We start from the raw sequence: 17,092 nt of genomic DNA on the forward strand, positions 1-17,092 counted from the left end.
GAAAAGTCATGAATTCTGCTTCAGATACTTCTTAACTATGTAAACCAAGCCAAGCAAGGATTTTCTGGGCTCCTTTGCTAGGCACCATAATTACAATGATAAAAGGAAGACGTTGCAAGGGGATGGAAATTTATAGTTGGGACAACAAGAAGTCTCCTCTAAGAGGTACCAGTTGAACAGAACTTTGATAAGGAATCAAGGGATTCTAAAAGAGATGGAATAGGAGAGTGTTGCAGGTGGGAGGTACAGCTAGTTCAAAGGCAAAGTGAAATGGGAAAATGTAGGTAAAGTGTAAGCATCTATTACTATGCTAGGTGTTATGCTGAGCTTTTTTTGTTTACAAATATCTCTATTGTCATCCCCATTTTACAGATGCAGAAACTGAGGCAGATAATAGCTAAGGGATTGTGGGTGGTCATCAAGAATGCCTTTTAGCATCTTAATGATGGAATTCCAAAGCATCTCTCTAGGTCTCAGTTTCTTCATCTGTAAAAGGCAGGGGTTGCATTAAACAATGTCTAAATCCCTTTTCTATGTGAGTGTTAGGATCTCACATCAACAAATTACTCCCATCCTGCAGTTCTAGAAGGCACAAAGAAGAAAGGTTCTTAAGAGAGATCAGGCTCTGAAACCCCAGCACTGACTATTAAAGGGGGATACCATGGGACAGAACTGTTTTTACCTAGAAGCTGCTTTTGTATATTAGTTTCTTACTTCCTGCCTCATTGTGTGTAGAGCAGAAGATCAGACTGCAGATTTGGCTGATGGAAAGAGCCACCAACAGCAGTGCCATTCATCAAGAATTCCTGTCTTATTCTGTTCTGTTGTTTTGAATCTTATCCAATGCACCTCTTCCCAAAAAGTCCCTTTTTCCCCTTCTTCCTCTCCAGTATCTGATGCTCAAGTAGCTCCTTCCCTTTATAATTTCCAAACTTACCCTTGAACTGGTCTACCCCAATGATATTCACCCATTTACCCAATTAAACCAACCTCTTTAGGAGCCTCAGTTCGGATGAATTCTTCATAAATTTTCTTTGCTTTCTCAGCCATCTTGATGGGTGACTTGATCTTCTTATATTCCTCACAGGCAATCCAGAACTCAATATTTTCCTCACTGAACTCAGATTTCAGGAAACTCTTGAAGCTGGCAAGTCCATCTATCAGGGGGAAAGTAAGCAATAAAGATGAGATCCTATTGAGTCTATTCTTGAGGAATTTTCTGTATGTGTGATCAGAGGGCCAAAAAGAGGATAGGAACCTTTTTATTTCTGACTTTTCTCTGAAGTTCATAATTAGACCATCAACAGATAGAGAGATAACACGTCTTTCCATACTAAAGAGGAACTGGAAATTGAGAAGAAAGAATGACAAATCAGTCAACAAATAAACTATAAAGGGTCCACTATGAGTCAGGCACTGTGCTAAGCATCAGAGAAACAAAGAAAGACACAAGAGAATCCTGCTCTCAAAGAACTCACAATCTAAGAGAGGAGGCAACTTATAAACAACTGGGTACAAACAAGCTTTATCCAGAATAAATAAAAAATAACAGAGGGAAGGAACTGGGTGGTAAGGTCAGACTTCCATAGAAAATGGGATTTGAGCTGGGATTTGAAGGTAGCCAGAGGCAGAGATGAGGAGAGAGAGCATATGAAATAATCAGGGAAAAAGTCCAGTCGGTCAATGAAATGTCTGATATGAGGCAATCAAGGAAGCTATTGTTATTGGATCACAAAGAATGTGATGGGATTGGGGGTTAAAGTATAAGATAAAGTATAAGAACATTTAAAGTATAAGAAAAGTTAAGGGAGCAGGTTATAAAATGCTTTGAATACTAAATTGAAGGTTTTATATTTGTTCCCAGAGGTGATATTTGGGAGGGGAGTGGGGGCAGGATTATTAAGTAGTGGAATAATATAATAAGACCTTGTACTTTAGGAAGATTACTTTGACAACTAGGTGGAAACTTGACTGGAGTGGGGACAGACAGACTAACAAACAGGTTATTATAATTATCCAAGCATGAGATAAGGAGAGCCTGTCCAGAATGGTGGAGTTGTCAGAGGAGGGAAAGGGGTATATCTGAAATATATTATGAAGGTAAAACTGAAAGACCTTGGCAACAAATTGGATATGGGAATGGGAGGAATCAAGGATAACATTATATATATATTTATATTTATATATATATATTTATATTTATATATATATATATGTATACATATACATATGTATATGTATATATATATTATAAAATATAATAGTAATAGTACAATAGTAGTGGAGTATTTAGGAAAAGGAGAGATTTGGGGAAATGAATGAATTTTAGACATGTTAAGTTTAAGATGTCTATTCAACATCCATATTGAGAGGAAATTGTAGATTTGAGACTGAAAATTCAAAAGAGAGGTTAGAGCTGAATAAGGAAATTTGAAAACCATCAGCCTAGAGATGATTATTGAATCCATGGGAATGAATTGGAATTGAGGGAGAAGAAAAGGGAGCCCAGGACAGGAGTTTTGCTATATCCTTTGTTAGGAGGAGTAACTAAATGAAGATCCAGCAAAGGAGACAGAGCAGTGGTCAAATAAGTAAGAAGAGAACTAGGAAGCAATGGTGGCACAAAAACCTAGAAAGAAGTGAAACTCTAAGAAAAGAGGGTGATTGACACTGCTGAAGGCTGCGGAAAGGTCAAAAAGAATAAGGATTGGGAAAAATCATCATATTTGGCAATTAAATCATCATTAGCTGATTGATAAGGTCAGAAGTCAGACTGTAGAAAGCTAAGACAAATGTTAACTCCACTTTTTGACCCCTGCTGTTTGATGGTCAAATACCCTACCACTCTCCACCTGTTAGAGTGTGAGTTTTCTTTTTTTAAGGTTTATTTCAATTTATTTTTTCCTTTTGTTTAAATAAAGCTTTTTTATTTACAAAACATATGCTTGGGTAATCTTTCAACATTGATTCTTCCAAAACCTTCTGCTCCAAATTTTCCCCTCTTTCCCCCCACCCCATCCTCTAGATGTCAGGTAGTTCAATACATGTTAAAATATATGTTAAATCAAATATATGTATACATATTTATACAGTTATCTTGCTGCACAAAAAATCGGATCAAGAAGGAAAAAAAATCTCATGAAAAACAAAATGCAAGCAAACCACAATAGAAAGAGTAAGAATGCTATGTTGTGGTCCACACTCAGTTTCCATAGTCCTCTTTCTGGGTGTAGATGGCTCTCTTCATCACTGAACAACTGGAACTGCTTTGAATCATCTCATTGTTAAAGAAAGCCACATCCATCAGAATTGATCATCATATAGTATTGTTGTTGCCATGTATAATGATCTCCTGGTTCTGCTCATTTCACTCAGCATCAGTTCATGTAAGTGAGTGTGAGCTTTCTGAGGGCAGAGACTGTATCATTCCTTGTATTTGCATCCCATGTTCCTAGCACAGTGGCTGGCACAAAGTAGTCACTTAATAAATGCCTGTGTTTACAATTTAATGGAAATTACTTCATAGTTTATAATTTAATAGAAATGTTACAGTTTAAGACTTACTAGAAATTTATTCCTATGAAGTATTAGAAGTAGAGAAGTGTGCATTTAATGTGCTCACAGTCACCAGCTTTTCTCATCTCAGACTCCCAATCCTAAAATCCAGCATGACTGAGCATGGAAAGTCCCACCCAGATTATGTCTAGAAGCTGTAGTCATGCCTGATCAAGTTCTATTCCTCTTTGTCTTTGAACCCTCAATTCCTAGCAGTGTTTTGTGCATAACAACTGTTTGATAAATTTTTGTCAGATTGAATGAAATTTCTCCTTTTCATGAAGCATAATTGTCTGTTCACAACTTAAAAACACCTGAAGAACACACTGCCCATGAATTTCAGGTTCTTCCTCTTCTCTACCTCTTTGTTTATAAATCACAAAGAGAGACATGGACTCTTATGGGAAGAAAATGAAGGAACATGAATTAAGTCCTTATTTTTCTTCATTTCAAGCCACATTAGTAGGTGTTTAATCCATGACAGAGGACAAATTACCATGATAGCCAATGGGAAAAAAATATCAAAAGAAGAAAGAGAACATTCCAACTTTCCTTTAGTTTAACCCAAATGACATTATTTTAAAACTTTTAATTAAAGTAAGTCTTTAATTAATTTAAAATGAAAAGCTTCCAAATGTTGTTAGAAGGGAAAACCTAAGGAAAAACCTCAACTGCCTATTAACAAATACATTCTAAGTGTAGGATTTTAGCTGACTTAATCACTCCAAAGTGCTTTCCTTCCTAAGCAAATGCATCCTGAATCTCTTCATTTAATCTCATTCCTCTCACATTTAAACATTATTTTCCTCCTCCTAGTACATGTTCATGTCTATCAGATTTTCTTTCTTTCTCTAGCCTAACTACAATGTCCTATATACAACAAATGTTCAAAAATGGTCTTGGTGACCAAGTAAAATTAGGCATAATGAGCCCTTTTTCTTCATGTCCTTTTCAATTATTATCTCAGACCTTTTACAGTTTTCTAAAATATCATTCAAAATTAGAGAAACAGCATGGAGGGAAGGATTATCTTCACTAAAAGCCATCTCTCAAGGATGACATGCCCCAGGCAGCTCACAGGATACTTTGCTCTCCCTCTCTATTTTTATCCACATGAAATCAGATTAAATTTAACATCACAAGGAATTTGAAGGGAAAAAGAAGTCATCAAACATTCATCTTGGGGATTGAATGTGATTGCAATTAGAGGATAGCTCATTCCTTTGCCTTAGTAAAGAGGTTGAATAAGGGGAAAAGATATATACATGTATACATCAGATTATTTTCAGCACTAAGTAAAATGGGAGATCCCTTCCCCTCCTCCTTTTTCCCCTTAAGAACCTGACTTATTTTTCTTCACAAAATTTTGGTACTATAGTACTGGAATTCCTATGACCAAAAAAAAAAAAAAAAAAAACAGTTTTGGCACATCTAAGTTCCTTCTGGAATCTATAAACACTTAATTTTTCCTAGCCTTTCAGGAGTGAAAGAAGTTCTTTTAATCTTGGACTCTGAGGTATGAATGTGAATCAATTTTGAATTTGTGCCTTTGTGATTTATTTATTTATTTATTTATTTTTTCCAATTACATGTAAAAACATTTTTAAATTCTCACCCTTCCATGCACAAATTTTGAATGTCAAATTCTTTTCCTTCCTCCTCTCCTCCTCTCATTGAAAAAGCAATCTGACAAGTGTTATATATGAAAAGTCATGTAAAACACATTTCCATGTAACTCATTTTGTAAAAGAAAAAACAAACAAACAAACAAAAAAGAAAAATTTAAAAAGTAAATAGCATTCAGGCTCTACCAGTTCTTTCTCTGGAATGGACAGTAAGTCATCACATAATATCGCTGTTACAGTGTACAATAATCCTCTGGTTCTGCTCATTTCACTTGGCATTAGTTTAGATATTTTTTTCTGAAAGTATCCTGCTCATTATTTCCTAAAATACAATAGTATCCCATCATAATCACATCCAACAACTTGTTTAGCTATTCCCCAAGTGATGGATAGCCACTCAATTTACAATTCTTTGTCACCACTAAAACAGCTGCTATATATATATATATTTGTATATCTAGATCATTTTCCTTTTTTAACATTTCTTTGGGATATAGATCTAGTAGTGGTATTGCTTGGTCAAAGGGTATGCATGGCTTTATTACCTTTGGGGCATAGTTTGATATTGCTTTCCAAACTGATTGAATTAATAGAGAACTTTACCAATAGTATATTAGTATTTTACTTTTTCCACACTTCTTTCAAAATTTGTCATTTTCATTTTCTGTAATATTAGCCAGTTTAACAGGAGTGTTAGTACCTCAGAATTACTTTAAGTTGCATTTTGCTCATCAATTTCTCTTATCAAGATTAAGCTTTTTCCTATATCATTATAGAGAGTTTTGATTAATTTGTCTGAAAAATGCCTGTTTTCCATCGACAATTTATCAATTGAGAAATAGCTCCTATTTTTGTTAATATGACTATGTTAATTTTGTTAATTCTATCTGTTTGAGAAATGAAGTCTATCAGAGAAAATAACGGTAAAATTTTTCCCACAGTAATTATTACTAATTATGTATTTCCCGCCATACTATCTCTTCTACTCTGTTTATCCTACTTTCTCCTTTTTTTCCTGTTCATTCTCAAAGGTACTTTTCTTCTGACTTTTACTTCCTCAACTTGGCAATTATTCTATCAGTTCTTCCCTACATAGTTTCCTGTAAACAAGACAGATTTTTACACTCAACACAATGTGTATTTTATTTCTTCTTCAGGAAATTCTGATAAGAGTAAGGTTAATTTGCTCCCCCACTTCTCCCATTTCCCTAATTTCCCCTTTCACTATAAAAACTCTTTCAGACTTCTTTTATCCCAGCTAATTAATTCCATTCTACCTTTCTCTTTCCCCTTATCCCAGTGCATTCTTTCTCATCACTTAATTTTATTTTTCAGATGCTCATATTATCACATTCAACTTACACCTCTGCTTTCTATATATGTATACTCCTAACTACTCTAATGATGAAAAAGTGTTTAGGAGTTATAAATACCATTTTTCTATGTAGGGAAATAACTTAACTTTATCAAATCCCTTATGATTTATTTTTCCTTTTTACTTCATGATTCTTTGCACCTTGTATTTGAAAGTCTTTTTTTATTATTCAGCTCAGGTCTTTTCATCAGAAATGCTTGAAAGTTCTCTGTTTCACTGAATATACATTTTTCTTCTCAAGGGATTATATTTGGTTTTGATGGATAGATTACTCTTGATTGTAATCCTAGCTCTTTTGCCCTCCAGGATTTCATATCCCAAGTCTTTTTATCTTTTAATGTAGAAGCTGTTAAATTTTGTGTTATAATGACTGTAGCTCCACGATATTTGAATTATTTCATTTTATCTCTTTGCAAAATTTTCTCCTTGATCTGTGAGGTCTGGAATTTGGCTATGATGTGGCTGGGAGTTTTCATTTTGGGATATCTTTTAGGACATGATTGCGTATTCTTTCAATTTCTATTTTAGCCTTTGGTTCTAGAATATCAGGGTGGTTTTCCTTGATAATTTCTTGAAAGATGATGTCTAGGCTGTCTCCTTGGTTATGACTTTCAGGTAGTTCAATAATTCTTAAATTATCTCTCCTAGATCTATTGTCCAGTCAGTTCATTTTCCAAAGATATATTTCACATTTTCTTCTATTTTTTTCATTCTTTTGATTTTATTTGATTGTTTCTAGATGTCTTATAGTCATTAGTTTCTATTTGCCAATTCTAACTTTTAAGGAGTAATTTTTTTTTTCAATTAATTTTTAAGCCTCTTTTTCTATTTGGTTAATCCTACTTTTTAAAAAGTTCTTTTCTTCAGTGAATTTATATATATATATATATATATATATATATACATATATATATATATACATATACATATATATGTATATGTATATATATACATATATATACACATATATATGTATATGTATATATATACATATATATATATATATATATCTTTTCATTTCATCAGTTCTTACTTTTCCTTTACCAACTGGATTATTCTGTTTTTAAGATGTTATTTTATTCAGTATTTGTGTGTATTTATGTTTCCTTTACCAAGCTGTTAATTCATTCTTCATGATTTTCTTTTATCACTCTCATTTCTCTTCCCAGTTTATTCTTATCTCTTACTTGATTTTCAAAATTCTTTTTGAAAACTTGGAAAGCCTTCCATGAAGAAAATGAAACATATTGTATATAAAGTAATGGCAATGTTTTGCAATGATCAGCTATAAATGACTTATTCTCAGTAGTACAATTATCCACACCTATTCCAAAGGACTTATAAGGAAAAATTCTATCCATATCCAAATAAGGAACTGATCGAGTTTCTATATATATATTTTAACTTAAATTTTCTTGAGGGTTTTTATTTATTCATGAGGGTGGGAAATCTATGTTTTCTTTTACAACTTGACTTTTATAGAAATGTCTACAATAACTTCACATGTGGTTTCTTAATTGTGGATGGGGATAAGAAAAAGAATCTAGGACTCAAAAATCTTAAAAAACAAATGTAAAAAAATTGTTTTGAATGTAACTGGAGAAAAATAATAAATAAATGTTGTCTTATCTTTGTCAAAAATAAATCTTTTTGAGCTCTCCCATGGCCTGAGAAGAATTTTTTTTTTCTTGGAGGCTTTGGATGCAGGAATTTTAACTTTCTTGTTTTCTGAATGTGTCTTTTGATTTCTGTTATACCATAATTTTCTATAATCACTATTTTTTCCTGTTGTTTGCTAAGTTTTCCATTTCTTGATTTTCATCTTTATACTAAAGTGGGGTTCTAAAAAAATAAAGTGGGGTTCTGCTTCCCAAATAAAAGTGATACTGAGCCAAGCTTCAGGATTTTTTGTGAAGCTTTTCAGAGATAATTTTGAGGACTTACAAATTTTTGGTTCTTTCAACATGGGATGATCTAGGGAGAGGTGTGTTTATTTCTCTCCTAAACTATTCACTACTTTGTGAGTGATCACCAGCACTCTTTTCAATCCTAGTAGATCTGTGAACATGGTCCTTATTCCCCCATGGCCACAAGTTCTATTGTGCTGCTGCTCCTCCTTTCAACCCAGATCCAACTATAAGCAATATAGTTGCAGTAAAGGAACTACGATAAATTTACTTCTGATCCATTATCCAATCTTATTACCATCTATGGCCTCAGAGATCTAGAAACTGTGCTGCTCTCCTACTTTGGTGCAAGAGATCTTTTCTGCTACCTTCTAAGTTGCCTTAGACCAGAGAAGAATACCATTCTTTTTGTGGCTTCTCCTGATCTAGAACTTGTTTAAGCATAATTTAAAAGTATTTGAGGGGATTTTCAGGAGAACTCAAGTGAATTCTTGCCTTTATTCTACAATCTTGGCTATTCTTTTGGTGACTATACTAGGTTCTATGTAAACCAAATAGATAACTCCTGGAGTGTTAGAGCTGGAAGTGACCCACATAGTATACAACAGAAGTGTCAAATACACGGTTCAAGGGCCATCTAAAACACTCTACATTATGTCTGGAACCAAATTTAAATGCATTTGTGATCTATTTAACAATATAAATAGAAATATGAGAAAACATAGATAATACATTTTAAAACTATGTGCATATGGAGCCCTTTGTACAGATTACTGACCCTTTCAGATACATTAGAAGCTTGCTTAGAATAATTCAGTCATATTAATTTTTAATAAAATTTTGTGCCACCTAGCTTGAACATAACACTGATTCATCAGTTTAATCTCCAAATGCTGTCTGTTTGTTTCCAACAGTCAAATCCATCTGCAAACTACAATGATCTGCTACTTGTCTATATATTCAAAACAACATAGACATAACCATATAAGTCATTCCCAAAGGGAAATTTCCCATTTATTTAGAAAAATGTGACAATATTATTATAATTAATAAGCAGCCAGCCTTCCAAGGAATCTACATATAATGACAACCATCATTTGAGTAGACAATTACTTTGTTAAGAACCTTAATCTCTTGCATTATAATCACACATTGGATTAGAACTGGACATGAATGGAGTAAGTCAGGAATGAATGGAGGTGAATCACTTTGGACCTTTAGATTATTAAATCAATTGCAGCTTACTAAAAGGTTTGCACCTTAGAAGTGTAGTAAGTCCACAAACTGGATTCCTTTTGATTTCCTCCTTTTCCTGCTCCTACCTATTGTTTCTGCCACTAATGAAAACAGTGAACCAGTTGGGGTGCAACCCTCAATAAAGAGCTGGATCTGAAGATAGGAAGACCTGAGTTCAAATATTATCTCATTCACTTACTAATTGTATACAAGTCATTTAATTATTGCCTGCCTCAATTTCCTAGACAGTAATATAACATCATAATATCACATATTTTCCAGGATTATTGTGAAGGTGCTATTAAATGTGATACCATAATTTATAAGAAATCAAGCCATTCTCCAATTGATAAATGGCCAAAGGATATGAACAGACAATTCTCAGATGATGAAATTGAAACTATTTCCACTCATATGAAAGAGTGTTCCAAATCACTATTGATCAGAGAAATGCAAATTAAGACAACTCTGAGATACCACTACACACCTGTCAGATTGGCTAAGATGACAGGAACAAATAATGATGAATGTTGGAGGGGCTGTGGGAAAACTGGGACATGGATACATTGTTGGTATAACTGTGAATGAATCCAGCCATTCTGGAGACAATTTGGAACTATACTCAAAAGGTTATCAAACTGTGCATACCCTTTGAGCCAGCAGTGCTACTACTGGGCTTATATCCCAAGAAAATACTAAAGAAGGGAAAGGGTCCAGTATGTGCCAAAATGTTTGTGGCAGCCCTTTTTGTAGTGGCTAGAAACTGGAAAATGAATGGATGCCCATCAATTGGAAAATGGCTGAGTAAATTGTGGTATATGAATGTTATGGAATATTATTGTTCTATAAGAAATGACCAACAGGATGAATACAGAGAGGTTTGGAGGGACTTACATCAATTGATGCTGAGTGAAATGAGCAGAACTAGGAGATCATTATACACTTCAACAATAATACTATATGAGGACGTATTCTGATGGAAGTGGATATCTTCAATATAGAGAAGAGCTAATCCAATTCCAATTGATCAGTGATGGACAGAATCGGCTACACCCAGAGAAGGAACACTGGGAAATGAGTGTAAACTGTTAGGATTTTTTTTGTTTTTCTCCCCAGGTTATTTTTACCTTCCAAATCCAATTCTTCATTTGCAACAACAACAACAACAACAAAATTCAGTTCTGCACATATATATTGTATCTAGGATATACTATAACATATTTAATATGTATGGGAATGCCTGCCATCTAGGGAAGGGGGTGGAGGGAAGAAGGGGAAAATTTTGGAACAGAAGGGAGTACAAGGGATAATGTTGTAAAAAATTACCTATGCATATGTACTGTCAAGAGTGACTGACTACTCTCAGGAGAAATATGGTCCTCTTCCTTCTCAATACTTATTTGAAATTTAATTGCTTTAAAAAAGAGATTTCAACTAACTTTCTTCTAAGATTATAATTATTTTCAGCAACTTTTCTAAAAAGAAGCTAGGAAAGGACGCCAAAACTGGCCTGGAATCTCCCACTCACTTCTAATTGAAGTTAATCAAATCATTCTTGCTTCCTATGGAGCCTATGGGCAGCTAACTCACAGGGTCATAAATTGAGACTTTTTAAGGGGCCAATTTAGTCCCACTTCTTCATTTTATAGACACAGTTGATTCAATGACTTGTTCAGGGTCACGCAGATAATAAGTTTCTGAACCTGATTCCAAGTCCAACATCCTCTCCATTATTCCATCCTGTCTCTTTCTCAGATGACCCTAAGTGAATCTGACGCATCTTGACAAACAACTCTATAACTTAACTTCCTAGTAAATTAGGAAAAATAAAATCCTACTCAACCCATTAAAGTGTAATAAAGTTCTACTCCCAAGTCCCAGCTAAAATCCCACCTTTTACAGTAAACCTTTCCTTTTCCTGATTCTCCTTAACTCCAGTGCCTTCAGTTCATTGATTAAACTTGAATTTATTATATACATACATATATATATATATATATATATATATATATATACTCATAGGCTGGTTTTTGTCCTTTATTTCCCCAGCACTTAGCACAATACCTGGCATATATTAGGCATATTAGTGGGTTCTTAATATATTATTATTATTGTTCAGTTGTTTTCAGTCAAATACAACTTTTTATTACCTATTTGGAGTTTTCTTGGCAAAGATATTGGAGTTTTGCCAAACTTATTTTATAGGAAACTGAGTCAAACAGGATTAAGTGACTTGCCCAGGCTCACCCAGCTAAGTAAGTATCTGGGGTCACATTTGAACTCATGAAGATGAGTCTTTCTGCCTCCAGGCTTGGTACTCTATCCACTTTACTTTCTAGCTCAATAAGTATTAACTATTAATCACCATTCCACAACAATTCAGTTTTTCACTCAGTGATTCTTTTTCTAGACAAGTTGATCAACAACTTTTGCTTCAATCTGGTATGAATGAAAATTATTGTCCCCAATCCAGTATAAGTGCCTTACTGAAAATACTGAATAGTCTATTGGTCCATTTGTCCAGTGGTCCAAAAAAAGGGGGGTCTTCGATCTCTAACAGGAAAAGGGATTACTGAAAACCAATTAATCAATCAATAAGCATTCATTAAGGCTTTACTATATGTCAGGCACTGTGCAATAATCTCGATTATTTGTATGAATTGGGGCAAGTCACCTCCTCAGACCTCAAATTCCACATCTGTGAAATGAGGAGCTTGGACTAAATGTCCTTCAAGTTATCTTTTAACTCTGGATATGTGAGCCTACAATCTATTATTAATTAAGAATTACTAATTAATAACTATAGTAACAAAACTCCAAATTGAATATAATTTTGCTAACATCCTTTTCCTATTGTTATATATACCCTCAATCTCACTCCTGGAACAGGATCTGCTATACATAGAAATTTTTAATGGAATGAACCTGAAGAAACATCATATGTGACCAAAAAGTCAACTAATACCAGGAAACAAGGAGGCAGCATGGGAAAAAGGGAGGGACAAGAGTTTTGTTCAAAACACAAAGATCAAAACAGCCAAGTGTGAGTTAAGGCAAGAATCCAAGGATCATTGCATACAAATGGAACTAAGTTTTTTCAAATGACTTACTTTCCTATTTGATTTGACACAAATTTTATGTCTTTATATTCTGAGTCTTAGTATTTAGGATTATGGGAACTAGGTGATGTAATAGATGGAAGGCTGGATCTGAAATCAGAAAGATCTATCCTCCTGAGTCCAAATCTGGCCTCAGATACTTACTTGTTGTATGACCCTGTGACTCTATTTGCCTCAGTTGCCTCATCTATAAAATGAGCTGGAGAAGGAAATGGTAAACCACTCAAATATCTTTGTAAGAAAACCCCAAATGAGATATGAAAAGTCAAATGTGACTGAAAACTGAACAAATTTGAAATACCTCTGCCCCCTCACCTTAATCTTCTGCATCAGCTGCCAATAAGATTATTAGTTCTAAAATCATTTCAATTTGAATGGTAATGAACAGACAAATTGATATACAAGAGAAAAAATAATAGCATAGTGTAATGAAAAGAGTTTTGTGGTTGGATTCAGTAAGTCATGATTTCAAATGCCTTTTCTCCCATGTACTAGTTATGATCTTGATCAAGTCACTAACTTGCTCTATATCATGCTTTCCTATCACTAGAATGAGAAGATTGGATTAGATTTCTGTGCAGACCCACTTCAAGTCCTAAGATCTCCAGTTAGGACATTTGGTGAGTTGGTGGTCTCATTGTGTGAAATGACATTGAGTACATCTAACATAATTGTTTCCAACTGTATTTCTGACATCTTAAAGTGAATACTCAGTAGACAACTTTAAACTAAACATGTCCAAAACTGAAATCATTATCTTTGCCCCAAAATTTTCCCTGCCAAACTTTTATATTCCTGTTGAAGGTACCTTTATCCTCCCAGACCTCCAAGTTCAAAACCTGGAATTTATCTTTGATTCTCATTTTCTTTGTCCCACCCCCCTCAATATCCAAATATCAATGCTTTATTGATTTTATTTTTGCAACATCTAACAAATATCCCCCCTCTCTTCTCTTATATTGCCCCCCTGGTACAACCTTTATTTCCTTATTCTTGAATTAATTCAACAACTTGCTGGTGAGTCTGCCTTCCTGGAGCCCACTACAATTCATCTTCCACTCAGCCACTAGTATGATAAAGCACAAGCCTAACCATCCTTACCACCCTCTTCAATCCCTACAAATTAGTGTCTTCCACCCTACCTTTTCAGTCTTCTTACACCTGAATCCCTACCACAAACTTTTCAATCTGATGACATTTGACAACATCACTCCATCTGGGTCCTACCCAGATGCCAGAGGGCCTTTTCTCTGGCTGTCTCAACTTCCAGGAAGTCTCTCCCTCTAAAACTTTTTGGTGCTTATTCATTTCAATAGTAACAGAAGATCACAGAACTATGGAAGTAAATTTAGGTATCATCAATCCATCCCAACTCTTTTTTTTAATAGATGAAGAACCTAGAGTGAGTATGATGTGTCCCAAGTCACACAATTAGAAACAAAGACAGATCTACCAAAGATCTTCTCTTTTAAATGTTTCAAGGATCCCAGGTCTACTGAGTCTAAATACTCTTCCATACTAATGGAGCTCATAGTTTCTCTAAGTATTAATAAATAGTCTTCATGAATTGCTTAGGCTGTAAAAAAAGAAAAAAAAAGCTACTACTTTATAACTGGCAATGACCATCTCTGAATTTAGTCAGTTTGGCCCTTCAACACTGCAGTTCATCATAGGGCCCTTACTCATTCGAAGTCTTTCTAGATTGATGGACCCTATCAAAATTTAGGATATGCTGTTATAGTCTTGAAAACTCAGAGTCACCATCATGGAAGTCTCTGAGGATAATAGTAGTGGATCTTTTTCTTAAGCAAATGATAAATCATAAAGAAACTAAGCTTTTATCAAAAATCATCAGAGAAGGGTTTTCTGTCTCTTTAACACTCATATACATTAAAAGAAAGTTTTATTAATCTTGATGTATTCAGAACATTTCTTTATTTTTATTGCAAGAGATAGGTTAAAGTATTGGATGCAAAAATAAATGGGACAAAAGAGTAGAGGGAGTGGAAAAAATGATGGAGCAATGGGAAAGTGGTAGCAAGAGTACCTAAAGATAGTATGAAAGATGAAGGCCAAATGTTGAACTGCTCTGCTTCCCAAGGAAAAGGATAAGCCCTTAAGTGTCTGCAGGAAATATTGTGACCTTTGAGACTTTTGGGGGAAAATAGGTCTTGAATGGAAATTTCTTGGGGACTGAATATGGTATGTCAATTCCCTGGATTCACATATTGTCATTGGAAACATTATTTAATAAGGCCATTCCCAATTTGAATTGTCTAGGGCCATTTATTTTTGAGTCTAAAGAAAATATCCTTTGTGAGTCCCACCAGACCTTTTGAATGAAAGCCAGATGATCTTCCACAACTGAAGGAGAATATGTAGGAGCTGGAACATTTTCAGAGCCCCAAGGAATCTCAGGGAAAGCATCTGAGATTATGCAGTTTGGAGAAGAGAAGGCTAAGATGTGACTTAATCACAGTCTTCACAAACCATAAAATCATTGTTTGTTTTTAAGAGGATTGTACCCAGCTGTTTTCATTCCTACTAAGGAAAGATCAAGAGAAAACAAGTTTACTTTTAAAGGTCATGGGTAGCACCCAGAATTAGCACAAAAGCTGTCTAAGTTCAGAATAAATCAAGACACAGGACCTAGAATGAATGTGATATGTCTCCTCTTGGACATGTAAACTGTTATACTCAATCAGAAAGATGTAATCTTGGACACAAAAATGTTTACATACCAAGTTTTCTGGCCCTTTGGTTTTCCCTAAACATTTAACAGCCCCAAGGGCTAATGTTAGATATATTACCATTGTGGGACATGATATGTCGTTTTTAACTTACAAATAGGATTGATATGCACTGGAATTAGCTTTTTGAAGGAAAGACTTAATTATCTCATATAAACTTATTAGAGTGGAATGGAATTTATGTCTAATGATAACCATCTCTAGAGTGAGGTGCGGGAGAGGGAAGAGAAAAGGGGAAAAAAAGAAAGCCACATGATAATTTTATTACATATTTTAAAAGAATATCAAATTTGGGGCAGCTAAATGGGGCAGTGGATAGAGCAATGGAGTCAGGATAACCTGAGTTCAAATGTGACCTCAGACAGTTGGCATTTACACACCAACTGTGTGACCCTTGGCAAGCCACTTAACTCCAATTGCCTCATAATAATAGAAATAATAAGGAATACAGAGTTGAATATAATAGATTTCCTGTTTTATGTACAATTATCTTCCCCCCTTTCTATTCTACTATGTTATGAAAATGCTTGTTTTATTTCTTAATTTAAGAATAAAATATTTTAATCCTTGTGTACTTAGTAAACTTGTGGTATAGTGATATAGGGACTTTGACAAAAGTTTTGAATGATATCCAGGCAGGGATATGTTGCAATTTAATTAAATGAAGGGAATGCCAAATTGATGAGACCCTAGATTCATTTGAAGATTTGAATGTTGTGAGTTATGCTGATTATTTACATAATGCTGCACCATCTTTGCATTTCTTGCATAATTATAATTTGTTCAAAATGAATGCATTTTAACATATTGCTATAATTATTTTTCTTCAATTTCATAAATATTTGTATCAATATTCATGAGTAATATTTGTCTATATTTAAACATTGATTATTTTGATATACAACAATTTCTGATTCATAAAAATATGTTGGTTAGTGTACTTTTTTCTTAATTATTCAAAATAATTTTGATATAAAAATATTAATTGTTTTTAAATATCTAATAGGATTCTATCATAAAGACAGCTGGACCATAGCTCTCCCTCCCTTTTTTCTTCGATAATTCATTGAATTCTCTATCTCTGATATTGTATTGTTAAATATCTATTTTGTTTGCTAATTTAAACTATTTTATATTTATATTGTGCTTGTAATGATCCATTTCTTTTTTCACTCCTTTTTGCTTTTCTCTCCTTATGTGTATTAGTTTTGAAACTTATTTATTTAATTTGAGTGTGTTATAAATTTTCATTTAATAATTTGATTTTCCATTTTTATATTAAAAGGTTCTGATAAAGGTATCATTTCTAAAATATATAGAGAATTGACTCAAATTTGTAAGAATTCAAGCTATTCTCCAATCAAAGGATATTAACAATTTTCAGATGAAGAAATTGAAACTATTTCTAGTCATATGAAAAGGTGTTCCAAATCATTATTAATCAGAGAAATGCAAATTAAGACAGCTCTGAGATACCACCACACACTTTTCAGATAGGCTAAGATAACAGCAGAAGATAATGACG

At 33.9% G+C, this 17,092-nt stretch overlaps 1 protein-coding gene across 1 annotated transcript in view; it reads right to left on the reverse strand.

The window, feature by feature from the left end:
• Positions 1 to 17,092, reverse strand: part of RGS5 (regulator of G protein signaling 5) — an 86,627-nt gene that overhangs the window by 7,134 nt on the left and 62,401 nt on the right. The window contains exon 4 of the mRNA XM_074266475.1: positions 991 to 1,157. Within this exon, the coding sequence (XP_074122576.1) occupies positions 991 to 1,157 (167 nt within the window). The remainder of the gene's footprint in view (positions 1 to 990; positions 1,158 to 17,092) is intronic.

Source organism: Sminthopsis crassicaudata, chromosome 4, assembly GCF_048593235.1.
Source record: "Sminthopsis crassicaudata isolate SCR6 chromosome 4, ASM4859323v1, whole genome shotgun sequence".
Classification (NCBI taxonomy): Eukaryota; Metazoa; Chordata; class Mammalia; order Dasyuromorphia; family Dasyuridae; genus Sminthopsis; species Sminthopsis crassicaudata.